The 21521-nt window shown below is 42.1% G+C and overlaps 1 protein-coding gene across 2 annotated transcripts in view; it reads left to right on the top strand.

The window, feature by feature from the left end:
- Positions 1-20744, top strand: part of LOC106565408 (serine/threonine-protein phosphatase 6 regulatory ankyrin repeat subunit C) — a 42677-nt gene extending 21933 nt beyond the window's left edge. The window contains exons 12-28 of one of the 2 annotated variants that reach the window (XM_014132507.3): positions 210-327; positions 437-505; positions 648-788; positions 878-937; positions 2320-2431; positions 2993-3064; positions 3403-3604; positions 3783-3870; positions 4167-4284; positions 5254-5473; positions 5608-5695; positions 5905-5988; positions 6127-6272; positions 6546-6628; positions 8493-8575; positions 8825-8935; positions 9103-20744. In XM_014132507.3, the coding sequence (XP_013987982.1) occupies positions 210-327; positions 437-505; positions 648-788; positions 878-937; positions 2320-2431; positions 2993-3064; positions 3403-3604; positions 3783-3870; positions 4167-4284; positions 5254-5473; positions 5608-5695; positions 5905-5988; positions 6127-6272; positions 6546-6628; positions 8493-8575; positions 8825-8935; positions 9103-9133 (1826 nt within the window). In that variant the 3' untranslated portion in view covers positions 9134-20744. The remainder of the gene's footprint in view (positions 1-209; positions 328-436; positions 506-647; positions 789-877; positions 938-2319; positions 2432-2992; positions 3065-3402; positions 3605-3782; positions 3871-4166; positions 4285-5253; positions 5474-5607; positions 5696-5904; positions 5989-6126; positions 6273-6545; positions 6629-8492; positions 8576-8824; positions 8936-9102) is intronic. The other variant, XM_014132506.3, reaches the window with a different exon arrangement.
- Positions 20745-21521: the final 777 nt, after the last annotated feature.

Raw genomic sequence — 21521 nt, 5'->3', positions numbered from 1 at the left:
TTCTGTGTCAGAGAGAATGTGAGAGGGCATGTACGTACAGCACATTCTTTAACTTCTTGCTTTTCCTCATTAAGTGTCATGTTCAGAAACCGAGATTTCAATAGATGTTCTTCTCAGTACACACAAAGGCCATTGTTCCATCCAGACCTCCTGATGTGGTCACCCTGTATGACCACACTTCCTGTTTTGTGCTGTCGCACTTCCTGCAGGTCAGCTGTACAGCATTGTATCATCTCTAAGCAACGAGTATGTGCTATCAGCCGGGTTTGACATAAACACCCCAGACAGCCTGGGGAGGACCTGCCTGCATGCCGCTGCGTCTGGAGGGTGAGCACGCGTACCCGCGCACACACACACATTTTTTTAATGAAGAGAGAGCTTTGTTAATGGTTGTGTAATCATCTCATTTGTATTTCTGTTCTCTCTTTGACGGCAGAAACGTTGAATGTCTTAACTTGCTGTTGAGCAGTGGTGCCGACTTGAGTAAAAAGGACAAACTGGGAAAGTGAGTGGTCTCATTCTGGAATTCAACAAACTTGTTTTCCCCCATAGCATTTTTGTCATTGAGTGAATTCTATTCTATCCTATTTTATTCTATCCTCTCTCGTGAGTGTGACTCATCACCTCTTCCGTCCCTCTCTTGGCAGAGCTCCTTTGCACTACGCTGCTGCGAATGGGAGCTACCAGTGCACGGTTGCCCTGGTGAGTGCTGGTGCCGAGGTGAATGAGCTGGACCAGAAAGGCTGCAGCCCCCTGCACTACGCTGCCGCATCGCAGACCTTCTGCCGGTGAGACACACAGATAACACACACACACACAGAGGGGCAAAAAAATTCCAGACTCCAAAATGTGACTGACATTTTTGTTTTTGTTTCAGAGTGGACAGACATTACTCAGTTGGACACCAGAGTGAGGAGAGGGCAAAGGAGGACTTTTTGTAAGTCCCTCACCATGATGTCGTCTCAGTTTTATCAAGCTTAAAACATACAAACCTACCAACTGACCAAGCTCAAGAATGTTGGTTTCTCAGAAGATGGGAACTGTTTAGAAATGTACAATTTTCTACAATGGTTTGCAGTTCAAGTTAACCCGCCCATGTATACTGAACAAAAATATAAACGCAACATGCAACAATTTCAAAGATTTTACTGAGTTACAGTTCATATGAGGAAATCAGTCAATTGAAATCAGTTCATTAGGCCCTAATCTATGGATTTCACATTACTGGGAATACAGATATGCATCTGTTTGTTACAGATACCTTAAAAATAAGGTAGGGGCTTGGGACCACCATTGCCTCATGCAGCGCAACACATCTCCTTAGCATTGAGTTTATCAGGCTGTTGATTGTGGAATGTTGTCCCACTCCTCTTCAATGGCTGTGCGAAGTTTCTGGATGTTGGCGGGAACTGGAACACGCTGTCGTACATGTTGATCCAGAGCATCCCAAACATGCTCAATGGGTGACATCTGGTTAGTGTGCAGGCCATGGAAGAACAGGAACATTTTCAGCTTCCAGGAATTGTGTACAGACCCTTGCAACATGGGGCCGTGCATTATCATGTTGAAACATGAGATGATAGCGGCAGATGAATGGCACGACAAAGGACCTCAGGATCTCGTCACGGTATCTCTGTGCATTCAAATTGCCATAAATAAAATGCAATTGTGTTCATTGTCTGTAACTTATGCTTGCCCATACCATAGCCATACTGTTGACATCAGCAAATGGCTCGCCCACATGACGCAATACACGTGGTCTGCGGGTGTGAGGATGGTTGGACGTACTGCCAACTTCTACAAAACGAAGTTGTAGGTGGCTTATGGTAGAGAAATTAACATTAAATTCTCTGGCAACAGCTCTGGTGGACATTCCTGCAGTCAGCATGCCAGTTGCAAGCTCCCTCAACTTGAGACACCTGTGACGTGTTGTGTGACTGAACTGCACATTTTAGAGTGTCCCAGTACAAGGTGAACCTGTGTAATGATCATGCTGTTTAATCAGCTTCTTGATATGCCAAACCTGTCAGGTGGATGGATTATCTTGGCAAAGGAGAAACGTTCACTAACAGGGATGTTAATACATTCGTGTACAAGATTTGAGAGAAATATGCTGTTTGTGCGTCTGGAACATTTCTGGCATCTTTTATTTCAGCTCATGAAACATGGGACCAACACTTTACATGTTGCGTTTATATTTTTGTTCAGTGTATTTGACGGCTTGTTGTTTGACAATTTTTCTCCTCTCTGTGTTGCCGTAGTTGTGTATCCAGAAGCCTGTTGGTTGACCTAACATGACAGTCTCCTCTGTATGTGTAGTTGTTTGGAGTATCTGCTGGATAACGGGGCTGACCCGGCTCTGAGGAACACCAAGGGTTACAGCGCAGTCCACTACGCAGCAGCCCACGGAAACAAGCAGAACCTGGAGCTGGTGAGTCAGTGGGAGGAGGGACTGCAGGCCTGTGTGTGTGTGTGTGTGTGTGTGTGTGTGTGTGTGTGTGTGTGTGTGTGTGTGTGTGTGTGTGTGTGTGTGTGCATGCTGCAGACAGACAGGCAAAGATGAGTGGTATCATGGATGCATTTCAACAGTGGCTGACCCTCCTCGTCTTCATCTGCACTATGAAAGAACAGGGCAAGTGACGGGAAAGTCCTAGTAGACATCCAACCATGTTGCTTTCACTAGTCCGTTGTTTTCAGATCAGTGCCGATGAAGACGAGGAAAGGAAATCACTTTAGCGCATCGAGACACGTTCAAAGTTGCACTTGGTTTGAAGCTGGTAATGGACTTTGTAATAATAAAGTGGTATTTTCAGCCACACCTTTAAGAGCTGAGAGTGGGTGTCGGTAAATAATTTACTGTCACTTCCTCTTCATAGGGCTAAGCTCAGGTGACTGAGTCGTGTACCGCTTCCTTTGGGAAGTGCAGTGATCTCAGCATGTGGTGCAGTATGTACATGTTGCAAACTCCTGTCTTTGTCCCTCTTTCCCCCAGCTCTTGGAGATGTCGTTCAACTGTCTGGGAGACGTGGAGAGCAGTGTTCCAGTTAGCCCTTTGCATTTAGCCGTGAGTACAGTACACCCGCTTAGCCTCGTTTCCGCTGGCCTGAAGGTCTACTTGACTGTACTGTCTATGCTCTTTCTATAGATTGTTTCAACTTCAAATTAACACATTACATTAGTTTAATTATGGCCCGTCTTAGTTCTACAGTTCAAGTTCAAAGTTGGAGTGAACTGTTCATTTAACACACTTACCCAATGAATTGACACATTTACCCCCCCCCCATTCTCACACACTTCAGTTTGACTGTTGTGTGGTTGTAGTTCTGAAGTGGGAGTGTGATGTCCCTCGAACACAGTGACCCACCGCCATTCTCACACTCATGTTTTTCCCCCTCCACCCAGGCGTATAACGGTCACTGTGAGGCGTTGGGGGTGCTGTCTGAGACGCTGGTGAGTCTGGACGTTCGGGATGCGGGGGGGCGCACTGCCCTCTACTTGGCGGCCCAGAAGGGACACGCTCAGTGCTTGGAGGTCCTGCTGTCCCACGGGGTCTCCTGCCACCTCAGGGAGAGCCGCAACAAGTGGACCCCACTCCATGTCGCAGGTGTGTGTGTGTGTTTTCCACTCTATGTGGTTTTTGTGATTGTTAGATTCTAATCCACAATGGCGTTTGGATGTGTGTATGAGCTTTATGTCGATTATTTTCAGTCCTATCTGTTACCCGCTCTTCATTGCGTGTGCTTGTCTCAATATTTGACCTTCTCCTTCACCACCTCCTCCAGCTTCCAACGGCCAAACAGACTGTCTGCTCATGCTGGTCAACCGAGGGGAGAAGGCTGACATCATCGACATTGCCGACGTACAGGGACAGTGAGTGACTGTCATTCATTTCTAGAACGTGTTTGTTGAGTGCGTGTTTGTTGAGTGCGTGTTTGTTGAGTACGTGTTTGTTGAGTACGTGTTTGTTGAGTACGTGTTTGTTGAGTGCGTGTTTGTTGAGTACGTGTGCACCCACTAGAATAGGAAAGATGATTTTTGCAGGTTTTTTTCTCAGGTAGTGGGCTCCCTTTTTTTACCTACTGGTTATTTGTGTGTAAAACACCTGGGATTGTGTGTGTGTGTGTGTGTGTGTGTGTGTGTGTGTGTGTGTGTGTGTGTGTGTGCAGGACGGCTCTGATGCTGGCAGCTCTGGGCAGTCACACTGACTGTGTCCACATCCTGCTGGAGAAGGGAGCCGGGGCCGACGCCGCCGACAAGCGAGGCCGCACTGCCCTACACAGAGCTGTGAGTGTCCCCACCATGTGTATGTGCTTGGTCTAACCATAACATCTGCCCAATCTCAAAATATATTGCCAATGGTGGTCCCCTTCAGTCACATTCATCGTATCTGGGTAGATGGGACACTTAGAGAAACTGCTGATAAGCTACACTATATATGCAAAAGTATGTGGATTTGGCTATTTCAGCCTCACGCATTGCTGACAGGTGTATAAAATCGAGCACACAGCCATGCAATCTCCATAGACAAACATTGGCAGTATTTTTACAATTTTATTTATTTAACCTTTATTTAACTAGGCAAGTCAGTTAAGAACAAATTCTTAATTACAATGACTGCCCTACCCCGGCCAAACCCTCCCCAAACCCGGACGACGCTGGGCCAATTGTGCACCGCCCTATGGAACTCCTGATCACGGCTGGTTATGATACAGCCTGGGATCAAACCAGGGTCTGTAGTGATGCCTCTAGCACTGCGATGCAGCGCCCCTCGGCAGCCTTACTGAAGAGCTCTTTGACTTTCAAAGTGGCACCGTCATAGGATGCCACCTTTCCAACAAGTCAGTTTGTCAAATGTCTGCCCTGCTAGAGCTGCCCCGGTCAACTGTAAGTGCTGTTATTGTGAAGTGGAAATGTCTAGGAGCAACAACGGCTCAGCCGTGAAGGGGTAGGCCACACAAGCTCACAGAACGGGACCGCCAAGTGCTGAAGCGCATGAAGCGAGTAAAAATCACCGGTCCTCTGGTTCAACACTCACTGGAGACCAACTCCATATTAATGCCCATGATTTTGGAATGAGATGTTCGGCGAGCAGGTGTCCACACAGTTTTGGTCATGTAGTGTGCTATTGACCTGCGGTGATTGTCCAAGAAAGTTATTCCTTTCAACTGTTCTCTAACTCTCTCTCTTATCTCTGTCCTCTCTTGTCAGTGAAGGGTTCTGTCTCTTTAACTGTTTCTCTGTCTCCTCCTGCAGGCGGTGATGGGCTGTGAGGACTGTGTGTCGGCCCTGCTGGAGCACGGTGCTTCGGCTCTGTGCAGGGATTTCCGGGGGCGCACCCCCCTGCACCTGGCCGCTTCCTGCGGCCACATGGAGCTCCTGCGCAGCCTGCTGCAGGGCGCCACACGCACCGACCCCCTCGACTCAATGCTGGACTACAGCGGATACACTCCCACCCACTGGGCCGCTTACCACGGTGAGTCACACGCACGACCTTCCCGGAGAGGCTACAAATAACCTCAGTGAGTAACTCGCACAGTGTGGGATTGGGCTAAATAGCATTGAGAGAACTTCTAAACTGTGTCTGACTCCATCTCTCGTCTCTTTCAGGGCACGAAGACTGTTTGGACGTTTTACTTGAACACAAACCTTTTAGTATCCAGGAAGGAAACCCCTTCACCCCATTGCACTGTGCTCTGTGAGTACCGTCGCTGGTTCCCCCTGCTCTTTAGGGTTCTGGATTCCGCTATTATTATCAGAGCTTCTGTTTTGAAAAACGTAAAACTGTCGGAATGATGAGACGGGGTGTTGAATCCATCAGAATGTTGGCCTGGCTGCTGCTGTCCTTTTTCTTTATGACAGAGAGATGGAGGATGTTTTCTCACAGTTTGTCTTGTTCCTTTCCAGAATAAATGGCCATGATGGTGCTGCTGAACTACTGGTGGAGACGGTCGGACCTCAGATGGTGAACATCAGAGACGCCAAAGGAAGGTGTGTGTCTGTCTTGACTTTCTGCATATGCCTTTGTGTACGGAGCTCTGTCAAGTCTAGTGTATTGCAGCTTGCTACTCGCTTACCTGTCTTCGGTCTTGTTTGTCTGGTTGTGGCTGTCCTGGGCTGTGCCTGAAGGACCCCGTTGCATGCAGCTGCCTATTCGGAGAGTGTGGTCGGGCTGCAGCTGGCCCTGGTCCAGGGGGCAGAGGTCAATGCCGTGGACACCACAGGACGCTCCGCCCTGATGGTTGCCTCCGACAACGGACGGACCGCAGCCGTCGGTGAGTGGCCAGAAATGAGATAATGTGAATAATTGCACCCAGTAAATATGAGAACGGAACGTTTAGTGGGTTTATTAGTTTAGTATACATCATTTATGTTTTTGTTTTATATGTATTCATTAAATGTATTAATGGACTGTGTAACTGTGGACACCACATCAAATAGCAACCCTTGCTAGTGACCGTGGCAAGTGGAGGAAGCTTGTTGTCGACTGTTCTGCAGCCGAATGATGATGATGATGTGTAATTGTGAGAGACGTGTGAACCCAACAGAGATCCTGCTGCACCAGGCCAAGGCAGACCTGACCCTGCTGGATGTCAACGACAACACCGCTCTTCACCTGGCCTGCAGCAAGGTGAGACACACACACACACACACACACACACACACACACACACACAGTCCTGCAGCAAGGCAAGACACTCTGTCATACGCTCGTGGCTGACACACGGTCTACTGTTATTTAGAATGATGACTCACTGTAGCCAAATTCACAACCTAAGTTATTTAAAAACTCTGGCATCTATCAACTATACAGAAAACAAGCATGACAGGTCCACATATCATTGGAGAACTGCGTTAACCTCTATGGGCTAGATGGGACGCTAGCGTGCCACCCGTGGTGCACTCCAACAGCAGGTGCATTTCAAGAGCGGCAAATTTGAATCCAAATAAATGTCAAAATTCAAATTTTTCAAAAATACAACTATTTTACACCATTTGAAAGATAAACATCTCCTTAATCTAACCACGTTTTACGATTTCAAAAAGGTTTTACGGCGAAAGCATAAATTTAGAGTATGTTAGGACAGTACATTTACAAGAGTTGTGTGTAATGTTTTGTCAAGTCAAAGACAGGGTCACCAAAACCATAAAACCAGCTAAAATGATGCACTAGCCTTTTACAATCTCCATCAGATGACACTCCTAGGACATTATGTTAGACAATGCATGCATTTTTAGTTCTATCAAGTTCATATTTATATCCAAAAACAGCGTTTTACTATGGCATTGATGTTGAGGAAATCGTTTCCCTCCCATAACCGGCAGTCAAGTCAGCGTCACAAATTAAATAATTAAAATTAGAAAACATTGGTAAAATATTATATTGTCATTTAAAGAATTATAGATTTACATCTCTTGAACGCAATCAACTTGCCAGATTTAAAAATAACCTTACTGGGAAATCACACTTTGCAATAATCTGAGCACTGCGCCCAGAAAAATACGCGTTGCGATACAGACTAGACGTCATGTTGGGGAGATCTAAAATCGAAAATACTATGTAAATAATCCATTACCTTTGATTCTCTTCATCAGATGTCACTTCCAGGTATCACAGGTCCATAACGAATGTAGTTTTGTTCAAAAAAGCTCATCATTTATGTCCAAAAATCTCCGTCTTGTTAGCACATGATCTAAGCCAGCCGGACTTCTCGTCATGAACGAGGGGAAAAAATATATTTCCGTTCGTTCAAACATGTCAAACGTTGTATAGCATAAATCATTAGGGCCTTTTTTAACCAGAACATGAATAATATTCAAGGTGGACGAATGCATACTCTGCGCCAGGTGTCTAATGGGACATCATCGTTCCATGGCTCTTGTTCGGTCAGATCTCCCTCCAGAAGACTCAAAACACTTTGTAAAGGCTGGTGACATCTAGTGGAAGCAATAGGAAGTGCCAAAATATTCCTCAGCCCCTGTGTTTTTCAATGGGATAGGTTTAAAGTCAATACAACACATCAGGTATCCACTTCCTGTCAGAAAATGTCTCAGGGTTTTGCCTGCCAAATGAGTTCTGTTATACTCACAGACACCATTCAAACAGTTTTAGAAACTTTAGAGTGTTTTCTATCCATATATAATAAGTATATGCATATTCTAGTTACTGGGTAGGATTAGTAACCAGATTAAATCGGGTAAAACATTTTTATCCAGACGTGCAAATGCTGCCCCCTAGCCCTAACAGGTTAAACCTTCAGATTGCTCATGTATATTACTGTTGATACCAAAGCATTATTAAGTGGCAGGGAAATGGCATGTGTGTACTAATGTTTAAACCCCAGTGTACTAAACCTGACCTTTATGCGTTTCTCTGCAATACGGGGTATATTTTTACATCAAGCTGTCTTGCCGTACAGAAACAGGAGTGCTTGCCTTTATAGGCTGTTCTCGGACACGGCTTGCTTGCTTACTTAATGTGTTTTCTCCCGCAGGCTCATGAGATGTGTGCCCTGTTAATCCTGGGAGAGATCAGCGACCCCTCCCTCATCAATGCAACAAACAGTGCACTGCAAATGTGAGCCATCATCATCATCATCATCACAGCGACTCAGCCTTTCATGAAAGACACTGTTCAACACTGTATGAAACCCAACCTTCATCTCTCACTCAGCCCTTTTAAACTCCCAGTCTGTATGACTCCTAACTCCAGGAGTTAACGTGAGTGAGAGCTGAAGCTGGGGGATCTATACAAAGCCGTGAAGACCTAGCGTTTTGTTTACCCAGGTGGTCTATTGACTGTTTATCTCATTTCCCTCTTCCCCAGGCCCCTTCATATCGCAGCGAGGAACGGTCTGGCTACAGTGGTCCAGGTGCTCCTCAGCCAGGGGGCAGCTGTGATGGCTATAGATGAGGAGGGTGAGTCACCACAGTGTCGGTTAGTGTTGGCTATTTTCTTATGTCGCTTCGGATAGCGTGTCTGATATGCATGTTCACCTCTTGACGAAGCAGGTTGTTATTGGGAACCATAAAAGGGAATTTGTTCTTCCTAAATGTGAAATATGTATTTTAATCAGTGTGCGTGTTTCTGTCTCCTATCGTCAGGCCACACCCCGGCCCTGGCCTGTGCCCCTAACAAAGACGTGGCGGACTGCCTGGCCCTGATCCTCTCCACCATGAAGCCTTTCCCTCCCAAAGACGCCAGCGCCGCCGCCTCCTTTGGCCTCAACCTGCTGAAGCACTGTGGCATCGCCACCACCTGCGGGCCCCTGCCCAACGGCACCCTGCGCCACGCCTACGCCAAGGACCGCCACAGCACCGCCGGCCTGGACGGCTGCTTCACCGAGTGAAGCGAACCCCCAACCTGTTCCCCTCAGACCTCCCTACCCTGTCCCCTTATATCTTTAACTAGCCAGATCTGCCCTCTTTAATCCACTATGATCCGGGGGACCCCCCTCCCTTCTAACACACAACAAGAGCAGGAATATACTTTGATTCACGTGTGTGTAAGTGCGCGTGTGCGTTTTGGGTATGTGTTTTGGGTGTGTGTGTGTGTGTGTTTGGATGTGTGTGTCTGTATATGTGCACGTGCGTTTGTCTGAGTGTGTTTTAAAGAAAAACTAAATCCCTTATGGGTGCAGTCAAACCTATATGCAATTATTTGCCTCTCCTCTGTGGCATATCGTCTGTCTGCCGTTGCTGGCCTGGCCTTAGGTCAGACGCCCTCTGTCCAGTGTCCAGGACAGAGCACGTCACTGAGTCCCTCTGAATCGTACCGGCAGAGTTTCTGTATCATCATGAAGTTATCACGGTTTTGTTGAATCAACAGATTCACAAGCATGTGTTATAAGCTACAGTCTAAATTAATTCTAAATTCAATTTAAATTATTGTGAATTTTTGATATTGCACTTCATCAACGAATAAACTTACCTCGCAAATCCCAGTGAAAGCGATGACCTAGTGGAAGGAGAACGGTGCCTCGCCAACTTCTACTCTGACTGAAACTGGTGCAATATGCAGCATGTGTGGGTATTTCCAGTGCTGTGCCTCTCTCCGAAGACTAGAATAAAACGGAAGTAGTAGAGCGAGGGAAGGAACGAGAGAAAGTGGGAGAGAGTAATAGACCGTCGCTGGGTTTGACTGTACAGTTAAGGGTCTGGGTGAGTTGAGAGCTCTGCAGAGAAGCCCTTGGATTTGAAAACAAGCGGTGACAAGCTGGTGTTGATTCAGCTAGAAGTCCGATAACAAGCACCTCCCACTGGCTAAGGCCGTCTGAGTGACATCCACCAGGTCCAGTAGATGCCTGACTTTTGTTGGCTGGGTTTTTCTGCATTAGCCCCCTCTCACTGAGTCCATACTGAAGGGAGTAGTTGTGGGTCTTGCCTGAACCCGACTCCCGCTCGTCACTGTCATAGAATACTTTTGGTACCTTAGAACCTAAAGGCGGTTCTAAGACGTTTCTGGATATTTAACAATGTTGTGCCTATGGAATACTGAGAGACGACCACAACCCCTTAACCTCACCTAGTTTATGCCCTCTGATCCCCCACCTGATCCCTGATTATTTAAGATTTAAAAAGAGAACAATGCTAGTGGGACATTTTTAAAGGATGAAATGTAGATTTTAAGAGAAATGGGTTTAGCACACATACTGAGCAGCATAAGCTATTTTTGTTGCTGTCGTATAAACACTTGTTTACATAATGTAAATGGTCGTCGTATTTACTTGTGAATCGACAGTCTAATATGTTTGCACAAGAAGGCCATGCCTCCAGTAGGAAAATAAAGAGCGAAGACGTGTTTTCAATATAGCTGCTAAAATATTGCTGCCTTTTCCATGGGTTCTATTCACGGTTTCAGTCAATGCGGGTCTACATTTGGCGTGTACATTTTTTTGGGAAGCAATATTCAAACAGACTTCAAATTCTTTAGCATTTTTTTCTTTTCATGCAGTTTGCTGTGTGGAAAGGTTCATGTTTTTACCTCAACATTGGGGATGACTTCAAGTTTTCAAGAAAATAATTTGCACTACCTCCAAAGTTAAAGTATTATTTTTCAAATGGAATAGGTAGAATGTGTTTTTATTGTTTCTCTATTCTTTCCAAACAGCGATACTTGAAAAAAAAAAAGTCTGTAATCACAATCAAACGGCATGTGCTGTAATCCTCACTTGTCACGTCAACACTTGTCACGTTGATAGGCATAGCATTGGGAGTTGTCAAAAGTACAGCCAAAAACACAAATGCATTCCTTTTACATTTTAATTAGGCACGTCTTGTACTTACCTCAAAGCTTTTAACAACGCAACTCATTGACCTCTGTTTGGGCCACACTATAGATCCATTCATTTCTGTTGAACGCTTCTCTGCCGCCTTTTGCACAGTAGTTGAATCAGTTTAGTTTTAAGGGTGTCAGTTGATTACGCTATTTATGAAGATTGTTAGTTATGTTCATCTGAACAGAATTCAAAATGATGTTCACTCCGTTGTAATTGTTTTCTTGAGATTGTAGAGATTCCCCCCCAAAAAAATCTATTACAAAATCAATCTTTATTAGCATTTGGCCCTAGTCAAACATTCATAAACTAGTTTGAATATTTTAACAGGAAAAAGTATTTTTAAATCCATGGTGTACTGTAACATTATGCATTAGCCTGCTTTGTATCTGTATTTTCGATATTACATAAATGTAGTTAGATGGCAAAATTGCACAAGTAGTGTTACTGTACCGATGCATATCTTTTCTCTTAACAGTACACCATATTGACAAAGTATGGCTGACACAAAAACACAAATATTTATATTATGTTGGTACGGTTATGTATGGACAGCTACTTTTTTTTTCCTTTTTATTTTTTGAGATGACAATCAGCATCACAAGGGCTTTTTATTTATAAGTAAATGCTTTTTTCGGAAGTTGTTTTTAAGAAGTGTCTTTCAGGATTTTATTTATTTGAATGTCAAAGAATCCTAAAAGTAATTGAGGATTTCTTTACACCCGTTTTGAAGTATGTGTGCTCCCATTTCTCTTTCGCGGCAACAAGAACACCATGTTGACATATCTGGTACAAATACCTCCATTGTGTTATACACTGACAACCTTAACCCCCTTTCTCCGTTACGTTGTTGTTTCTCTCTGGATATGCCTCATTCCTATTATCGATTTGTGTAACCTAGAATTGTTCTCTTTTGAATGGAATATCGAAATCATTTTGCACATCTCCTTAGATGTACATACTATTCATTATATTAAGAAGGGAAAAAAAAACATTTGATGCGTCAATTTGTGAATCATATTGCAGCCTGAGATTCGTTGTCAGCTCCTGGTGCATTCTGTCATAGGGCTGGGAAGGAACTGGGTTTTAAAAAAGGAAAAAAAAGAGAATCTTAAAAATGTAAACGCTTATCTTGCACCTATTCAGATGCCAGTAATGGTGTTCCACAAGGTTTTTAATGTCAAAGCCTTTTAAGAAAGAATAAGACGACAAAGTCAATATCCTTTACATGATGTAGGAATAGCAAAATCCAAAACCAGTGTCGTTGTTCCTCATATTTATACTAATATGCAGAAAAAAATGATTGTATTAAGCTACCTGAAATTTTTGTGGCATTTTACATAAGCCTTTTTATATGATGTCAGAGAAGGTTTAGGCCCAGTTCGATGAGGTGAGATCACATTGAATAGTAAGCCATTTAATAATGTTCTAGGGTGAATTGCTATGTTAATTATAATCGTTGGGTTGGTTTAAATGAGAGAATAGGAACTTACTAGATCCCATCATTTTTTTGTTGTCCTCTATTGTGTAACGGTGTGACATTTCATTGACCGTGGATTTGGTGTAGCCTACGGTTTTGTTGTCTTTAGGCTGGTTAGATATGACATTGAAAACCCAAATCTCCTTTTTGGAATAAGTTTTAATGTGAAACTGAATCCTTACTGATCAATTGGATGTGTAAAGACACACAAGTAAAGAGTTAAAGGACTAAATTAATGATCTGCCCCCAAACCCCTTTCCTTCCCCTTTTAAAAAAAAGTTTTTATTTCCTCCCTCCCCATTTAACTATTCTGTTTACACTGTGGACATAGATGAACCTAGTATTGTGATCTTTGGGGCCATAGAATGTCGGAAAGCATTTTAGATTTTCAGTGATGCAACAAAAACAACAATTTTCACTCAGTCCTGACCCAAAGCACTTATTTCAAGAATAAGCACTTTTGTATATTTAATATCTCTATATGTGTATTTATGTATACTGGTACATACAGTATGTTACCGATGTAGATATTAACTTCTATTTAGGGAAAACAATACCTTCAGTGGAGAGATGAGACAAGATGAACTGGTGACTGATCTTCACAATCATGTGTGATGTGCTTGTGGGAGAGAGACACTGTTTTAATTGGAGGGGCATGTTTCTCTTTGGGGTTAGCATAAGAGAGCAGTGAAAAGTCTATGGTCGCACCTTGGGGTGTGCAGCAAAAAAAAAATGATACTTGCGCTGCCTTTCATTGAGTTGCCAAAAAGCAGGGGATGAAACTGAAAAACACTTGACTATTTACTGAAATTTGAGATATTACGTACATTTGCAGACATCTTAACTAAGCCATATTAGTCAATTGCTGACAAAAAAAAAGTGAATGTATGGTCTAAATTATGGCAGAGGTTTTGGTTTTCGAGTAACTGACTTTTGCTGCACTGTTTAAGTTAAAAAGTGAATGAAAAATGAACTAAAGCAAAAATTATCTTTACCTCTGCCTCCTCATGCATAGATGTGGTAGGATTGTGTTTCATCTTTTGATATGAAGGGAGGGCTAACTAATTTGTGCCATTGAAGGGTATTATTGCATTCTGCGGATGGGTTAACCTAAAAACGTGGTACATCCAGCATATATGCCTTACATTTAGCGGTACAAGCCTCACTCCAATATAATCGTTTTGACTCTTAGAAATCATTTGGTGAATGATACTTTAAGTTCCTCTCTAGTTTTTGTTTGTCAACAATGGGCACTAGCGCTAATAGCCGAGCTATCCCTCCTGTTAACCATGGACTCACCATGGACTGCTATCCCTCCTGTTAACCATGGACTCACCATGGACTGCTATCCCTCCTGTTAACCATGGACTCACCATGGACTGCTATCCCTCCTGTTAACCATGGACTCACCATGGACTGCTATCCCTCCTGTTAACCATGGACTCACCATGGACTGCTATCCCTCCTGTTAACCATGGACTCACCATGGACTGCTATCCCTCCTGTTAACCATGGACTCACCATGGACTGCTATCCCTCCTGTTAACCATGGACTCACCATGGACTGCTATCAAGTTTGCCTTACAAAACCTCTCTGAAATGATGTATAGTTGTTTTTTTGTACTCTATATTTTGTTTGTAGCGCATAGCCGATTTTTACATTTTGGGAATGTGTCCGTTTTTGTCCATCGAAACAGTCTACCTTAATAACACCCCATTCTGTTACCTAGACTCACAAGTGCCCTAGAAATCCCTGTTTGTCTACGAAAAAAGGAATTGTCTTTGATTCTCAGTGGAGATGGTATTTGTGTGATGCTCAGCACAAAGAGGAACAAGTTTTTTTTAAATTTTTTTAAGAGGATTAGATCCTTTATAATTTATCCTTTTTTATGAAGGTAGAATTGTAATTCTGGATAGCATCTAATGCATTTACTAATGTATCAATTAGACACCATTTTTGGTTGATGTCTCACATGCAACATCTGAAATGTTATTATCAGTATGGTATGGAAATGCATCTGTGTAGAATTTTTTTGTTGTTGTAAAGGACTAAGGACGATAATACCTTACAATGGCTCAAATGGCAAAGATGGACAACTTTCTCAAAATGCTTCAGTTTGTAGGAATGAGAGACATGGGCGCTTTGGCCAGTGGATGGAGTGAAATGGATAGCATTAGATAATTGTGAATGTGCATGGTGGAAGACTGATCAAGTTGTATTTTGAAAAAGCAGTATGGGTAGTAGGGTAGAAGATGGTAAAATTGCACAGAAGTAGTTGAGTCAGCGTACTGTTAACTGAGTTACAGGAGAAGTTGGAAAGAACTATTGAAAACTTTGGAAGGAAACAGATTCAGCACATCTTAATTTCATTCCTTTTTGTTTGTTATGTATAGATTAAGAGTACTTATGGATGTTGGGCAACTGACAAAATGTTGCCATCAGATATGTGAGTGGGAAGAGAGACTAAGTAGGGTCGCGTTGAAATTGGAGAATAGGAAGAACATACACTATTGATATAGTGGCCAAATGTAGCTGCCTTTATCTTGATGAGACACTATGGTCCTTCTAGTGAGAAAGCATTCATATGGTATCGAACACTTATGTCATGCTCATTCAATAACCTCTAAATTAGGTGTGGAAGGGATAGAAGTTTGAAACAAAGAGCATGTTGGTTTCTTTTAGTTATGCCAGTGATCACCATGGTGATGCTGTCTGTAACACAGTCCTCTGGGATATCTCCCACTTACCTCTAGGACATCGATGTCCTTCATTACTTGAAAACGCATTGGATTAAGGCAATAGCTAGGCAGTTACCTTTTTTTAAAAGTTTTTTTATTCCCATTTTGAAAGGATTCTTTCAAATCAAGAGAACACCGTGAACATTTCCTCTTCTCCAAGCATAATATAAACTGCAGAATTAGAGCTTTCTTTGTTATTAGAATTTGTTGAAAATAAATGGCTACAATTTTCTCAAAAAAAGTAAGCATGTAAAAAAGCGGTACATCATATTAAATGGATTAAACAAGATTCATTCATCTCATGACGTTTATAGTCATAAATTACATTTGATCACCAAAACAAACACCTCTTGAAATTGACAGAATTATGTCATCTTCAATGTCCAGATTCATGCGTGAAGCACACTATTAAGTTCTTCCATGATTCCAACTGCTGCATGTCCGTCCTATCTCTATGTAGACAAAATGTTTCTTAGAGAAGATAGCATGTCTGACCATGTTAAGATTCTTGATTTTTATAGCTTCTAGGCTATGTTTATGGCTTCATTATTCATTTGTTTATGTTGTACAACTACTACTACGTTGACAAGATTTACATGCTTATTCAAATTCTTGAACCAAACTGTCGGTCCCACTTTTCTGCTATTTGACCCTCAGGTTGTGTGGCCCATGTTGTCTGGTCCTGACTTGTTTGATTACGTTTGTCACTCTTGTGCCTCTGAAGTTAGTTAAGGCTTAGTAACTTGTTCAAAACAAAGCAAACTGATATGGGTTGACTTTATTCTCTAACAGTATTTGGCTTCTTTGAAATACTTCAGAGACAATGTAGACCCACCAATTGCTTTCTTTTCTGTCTTCTCTTCCTCTTCAAGGACAGTTACTGAGTTGACCCTCCAAAAAGACTATAGAGGGATGCACTGGTGTTGTCTCCTTAGTGGATAGTAATGTCCACACTATTTTTGTCTGCCTTCATGTATTACTTGATTAGCCGTTATCAGACATTGAACAGCTTACCTCAAGATGTTATGTCTCGCAATGATTTTTACCCAAACCAGTGCATTTTATTGATATATTGGACCTCATTGGAGAGTAAATGTGATACATATTATGCAACTATTTTTGTCACTTTTTTTTCTTCTTCTTTGATTTGATGGTTTTATGACTCGACTGCTTCTTGACAGCCACCCATTGGATGGGGCAATGCAAGTAGGAATCCTGGGTGGCGCACTGGTCTAAGGCACTACAGACCCGGGTTCGATCCTGGGTCTGTATCACAAACTGCCATGATTGGGAGTCCCACAAGGCGGCGCACAATTGGCCCAGTTTTGTCCGGGTTAGGGGAGGGTTTGGCCGGGGTAGCCCGTCATTGTAAAATAAGAATTTGTTCTTAACTGACTTGCCTGGGTAAATAAAGGTTAAATTAGGATATTGAATCATGGTATTTCCATTAAAGAAATGCCTCGATAGGCAACCAAAGGAGAGAAATGTCTTGGACCGGAAGTTGTTTTAGATCCACATCATAAAGTAACTTATTTATGAGACTTCTGTGTATTTCTTCATATACTGTATGTCACATGGCTGGTCAAAATTGTTATAGTTAAAGAATGTTACCTTGTAAACTGCGAAACTCAGCTCCTCTATTACCACCAAATACAATCCTGACTGACACTTTGTCGTGATACAGACGGGCATACTAAACTGTGTCCTTACAAAACCATTGAGCGAAAACCAAGTCCTTGAAAAAAAAGTTTTTATTTTACACATCAGCAAAATGGTCTTCCGTTCATGCCAATTGAAAGCCTTATTGTTGATAAAAGTGGAGGTCACACCTCCCAGGAACACAACTGCTCACAATTACAGACCCGGTGAAGCCAGTGAGCCATTGTTGTTAATTCAAAACACAACATGATTCTAGTGCTTCCCAGTCTTATCATCCATGTCGTCCACTGTGGCTTCAACTCCTCGAGCAATTGTTAATTGGTTGGAGAAATATACAAAGAAACACTCATGCTGATGTCATGAATCCAAACACCCTCTGGATGTACAACTTGACTGTAGTTTATTTTGCTCTCGTTTGATTCTTGCCTTTGTCTTGCTTGCTTGCCTGCCATATTTGTCAAGGGACCTGAAAAAACACATTGAAATAGTGTTGAATCCCAGTAGTGATAATACTGGAGTTTTAGTGTGAATTCATAATAAAAGCAATATTGGCAAGTGCACTTTGTTGGGTGTTCTAAGCACAACATCACTAAACTGCACTTCAGACAGAGTAGTGTGTAGAGATTGTTGTTGATTTACTTAACTAAATGGTATTGAAATTAACATGGTAAATTATTATAAAGCAAGACTTATAGTTGTGACATTTGTAGTACCATTTTAGCGGTATGTTGATTTGATCGGGATGTAGTTTTAGTTGTCGTCTGTATAACCCCCCCTTCTACAAAATGAACAGATTTAAGATAATCACGAATTAAAAGTTGTGGCTTAGGCATTTTATAGGCTAGTTTGTATGCAACCCCTTTAGTTGTGTGTGTGTGTGTGTATATAGCTTGTTCTCTGTACTGCAACATGTCCTAAGAATAGGTGGTGGAAGAAGATTGTATTTTGTGGACAAGGATTGCTATGCCATAAAACTTAACAATGTTTTGATTACTTTTATAGTACAGTGAGTAGGCATAGAGTTCTGTGTTTTTAAGTGTGTTCGTGTGTGATGATTTGGGCAGTTAGCTGTCATGTCTTCATTAGTGAGTATGAGGTCAAGAGTGTGCGACGGTAATATGAACCGCTATCAGAAAAAGGGCAAAGAAAAAGTGTGTATTCATTCCTGTCTATTGTATTTCTTTACCCACTTCCTGGTTTATAAATGCCGTAAAGAATATTGTTTCTTTTTTTTCTTATTAACGTGAAATACATTTCCTTTGAAACACAAGTGATGTACGTAAGATTCTGGTGCAATGGCCTGTAACAGTTTTTGGTTGACTCCTTTTAAATTTGATTGTTCATTTGAGCATATTTGAAAATAAATGATAACGTAAGGTTAGGCTTACTGCTTTCTAGTACAGTATCCTATGTGCTATGTGGGGTAGCCTAATATGCATTAACAGACCTTTTGAATGACATTTAAAGCACTGGTGTAATTGAACGCTTGACGTTGGTGGTTGGTAGTCCTTTTATTTTGGTTCTGGATATATTAGCGTCTTATTCAGGAGGGCGTCTCGGTTTGATTCAAAATCATTGGACATTGCTTTGTATTACGCTAGGATTTGTTTACTCCAATAGACCAGCCAAGCAAAATGTAACACAAGCCCGGTCTACGGGCTACAACCTTGAATTATTATGTGCTTTGACTGTCCATATTGCCTCTGCTAGAATTTCATTGGCTTCTTGTTTCGCTGCAATTTTTTTTCACCGTCTTGGAAGTTTCGGGTTAAAGTTAGTAATTGGTCAAAAAGTTGAATGTTAGGCAGATATTTTAACCACTAATAGTCCCTATCTGGTTGTAGTCCGTAGAAGGGATAAAATATGCCAAGCCGATGACTTCCCATGTGACTTCAGCATGAACTGTAGGTGATCATGAAAGTGTTATTGTGCTTCATTTAGGCCAAACTATAAATTAGGAGGTTGAAAGTGTGGAAGTGCATGAAATGCTTTCTCTTTGGCACCTTAGGCTCTGTTTTGAAGTACTGCTGCCTGGTGAAGAGCTTGAGCATGCCTGCATTCAGTATTTTCTAGAGCGTTCAGTAAACATTTCTTATAAGTTTTATTAGCGTGTGATTTTTGAATCCATATTACCTCAAAAATATATCAGTTACAATTAATACATTTAAATTAAAACAAATGGTCTCACCTCAAATGTCCATGCTATTTTGAAAGTTACTTTTACTACTAATGTAATTGATATGATCATGTTTTATTTTGCCTACCTCCTTGATGCACAGCTACTCTTTGTCTCCTTAGCTCATAACCACCTACAGTGAGCTACAAAAGTAGTGTGACAGTGACACATTTTGGGGGGACTATGTACAAAAAGTGCTGTAATTTCGAAACGGTTCACCCGATATGGATGAAAACACCCTAAAGGTAAAGCTGACAGTCTGCACTTTAACCTCATAGTCATTGTATCAAATCCAAAGTGCTGGAGTACAGAGCCAAAACAATTTTCACTGTCCCAATACTTTTGTAGCTCACTGTATACTAGTGTCTGAAAAATATGAACGCATATTAATCACTTTTGATCTAAAAGACAAAAAAAAGTGAGCTTGATTTTGTGTGTGTGTGTGTGTACTTGCGCTTGTAACATGGAAAGAAAAATGATATCCCAACAACCACTGGAATGTGAAGCCAAACTGTATTATGATTGAATTAAATCTCTTTTAAGGTCTAACTGTTGTAGCATACATGTGAACCTCGTCTCTGGTACATGTTTGCTATCCTTCAGATACTTGTTGCAACAAGGTACTTTATGATTGCTTTTTAAACCCCCTCCTGAAAGTATCCTTTATCCACCAGTAATCATCCTGTTTTTCATAGTATGGTGGGTCTTTACTGTAAGTGTGTAAGTTGGGCCATACGTCTAAAAGTCTAGTTTACAGCTGCAACTGTGTGTACAACTACCAGAGATTGGGAGAATGTGTGCGCATCTAACTTAATTACAAAAGCAACAAATAACTAAAGCTGTTATTGAAGTCAAATTATGGATATATGTCGCATGTGGTGTTTGTGAAGGGAAATCTTATTGCATCCAGCCTTAAGCCTTCAAAAGGAAAAACAAATCTAGACCTTAATTTGTGATCATGCTACCACAACTCCGATCACCTCTCCCAACCAAACGACCTTCGACTTTTTGACTGAAGCATAGCAATGTGAGATACAGTAATAGGGGTTAGAGATCTATTCCCTAAAAGAGACACACACAAATACCCTTCCAGCCCTGAACAAATCTCCAACTTGTTCATTATTTTGTGACAATGCAATCCTTGAAAGCACTTTGCCTTGTTATATAATTGTGTGCTACTGAATGGTTATTTCTTACAAAATGTTACAAAAATGAATAAAAGACATGATTTAATGATTTTAGTGAAACAGCGTAATCTGCATTGACCTTTCTGACAATACAGGAGAAACTTAACAAACCAAGGCATTGAAACCTGATCGATTTTATACAATGTATGCTACAGCATTTGAGTCTTGTCATTCAGTGTTGTGGCTTAGGATTGGTTATGTTTAAATAAATTGCTATTGCTTAATATCTATCTACTTTGTGTTTTCTTTATTTGACATTTTAAAGCCAGAATCCTTCATTGAAACAATAGCAAAGCGTGCTCCTGTTTACCTAAAAAGCTAAGGGGGAGGCATCACTACAGATCCGGGTTCGATCCAGGGCTCCCGGCCGCAACCGGGAGACCCATGACCGGTGCACAAGTGGCCCAGCGTCGTCCGGATTAGGGGAGGGTTTGGCCTGCTGGGATGTTCTTGTCCCATTTGCGCTCTAGCGACTCGTTTAGGCATGCACGTTGACTTTGGTCCCCAGCTGTATGGTGTTTCCACCGATACGTTGGTGCGGCTGGCTTCAGGGTTAAGCGAGCAGTGCGTCAAGAAGCAGTGCAGCTTGGCAGGGTCATGTTTCAGAGGACGCATGGCTCTCTCTCACACTCACTCACTCACTCACTCACTCACTCACTCACTCACTCACTCAGTCTCTCACTCACTCTCTCTCACACGGGAGTTGCAGCGACGGGACAAGACTAACTACCAATTTGGAGATCACGAAACGGGTCAAAAGTACCAACAAAAATCTTTACAAAAAAGCTGCTTAGGGATGGGGCTGGAGAAGTGTAACCAATCTCAAATTCATAAACGGATCTATGGATGCAAGGACTGACCATCCATGATACCAAATGTGTAGTTTTAACCATGTTACGAGGCTTTACAGTGTTTGTTTACAAACATTGGAGTAAAAATAGATTGTCATTTTTCATAAAAAAAATAGTGTGACTTGCTTCAGCTCTTTCAAAGTATTTTTGTGGTCA

This window comes from Salmo salar, chromosome 12 (genome assembly GCF_965601325.2).
Source record: "Salmo salar chromosome 12, fSalSal1, whole genome shotgun sequence".
In the NCBI taxonomy this organism is placed as follows: domain Eukaryota; kingdom Metazoa; phylum Chordata; class Actinopteri; order Salmoniformes; family Salmonidae; genus Salmo; species Salmo salar.
This window is presented reverse-complemented; position numbering and strand designations above follow the sequence as displayed.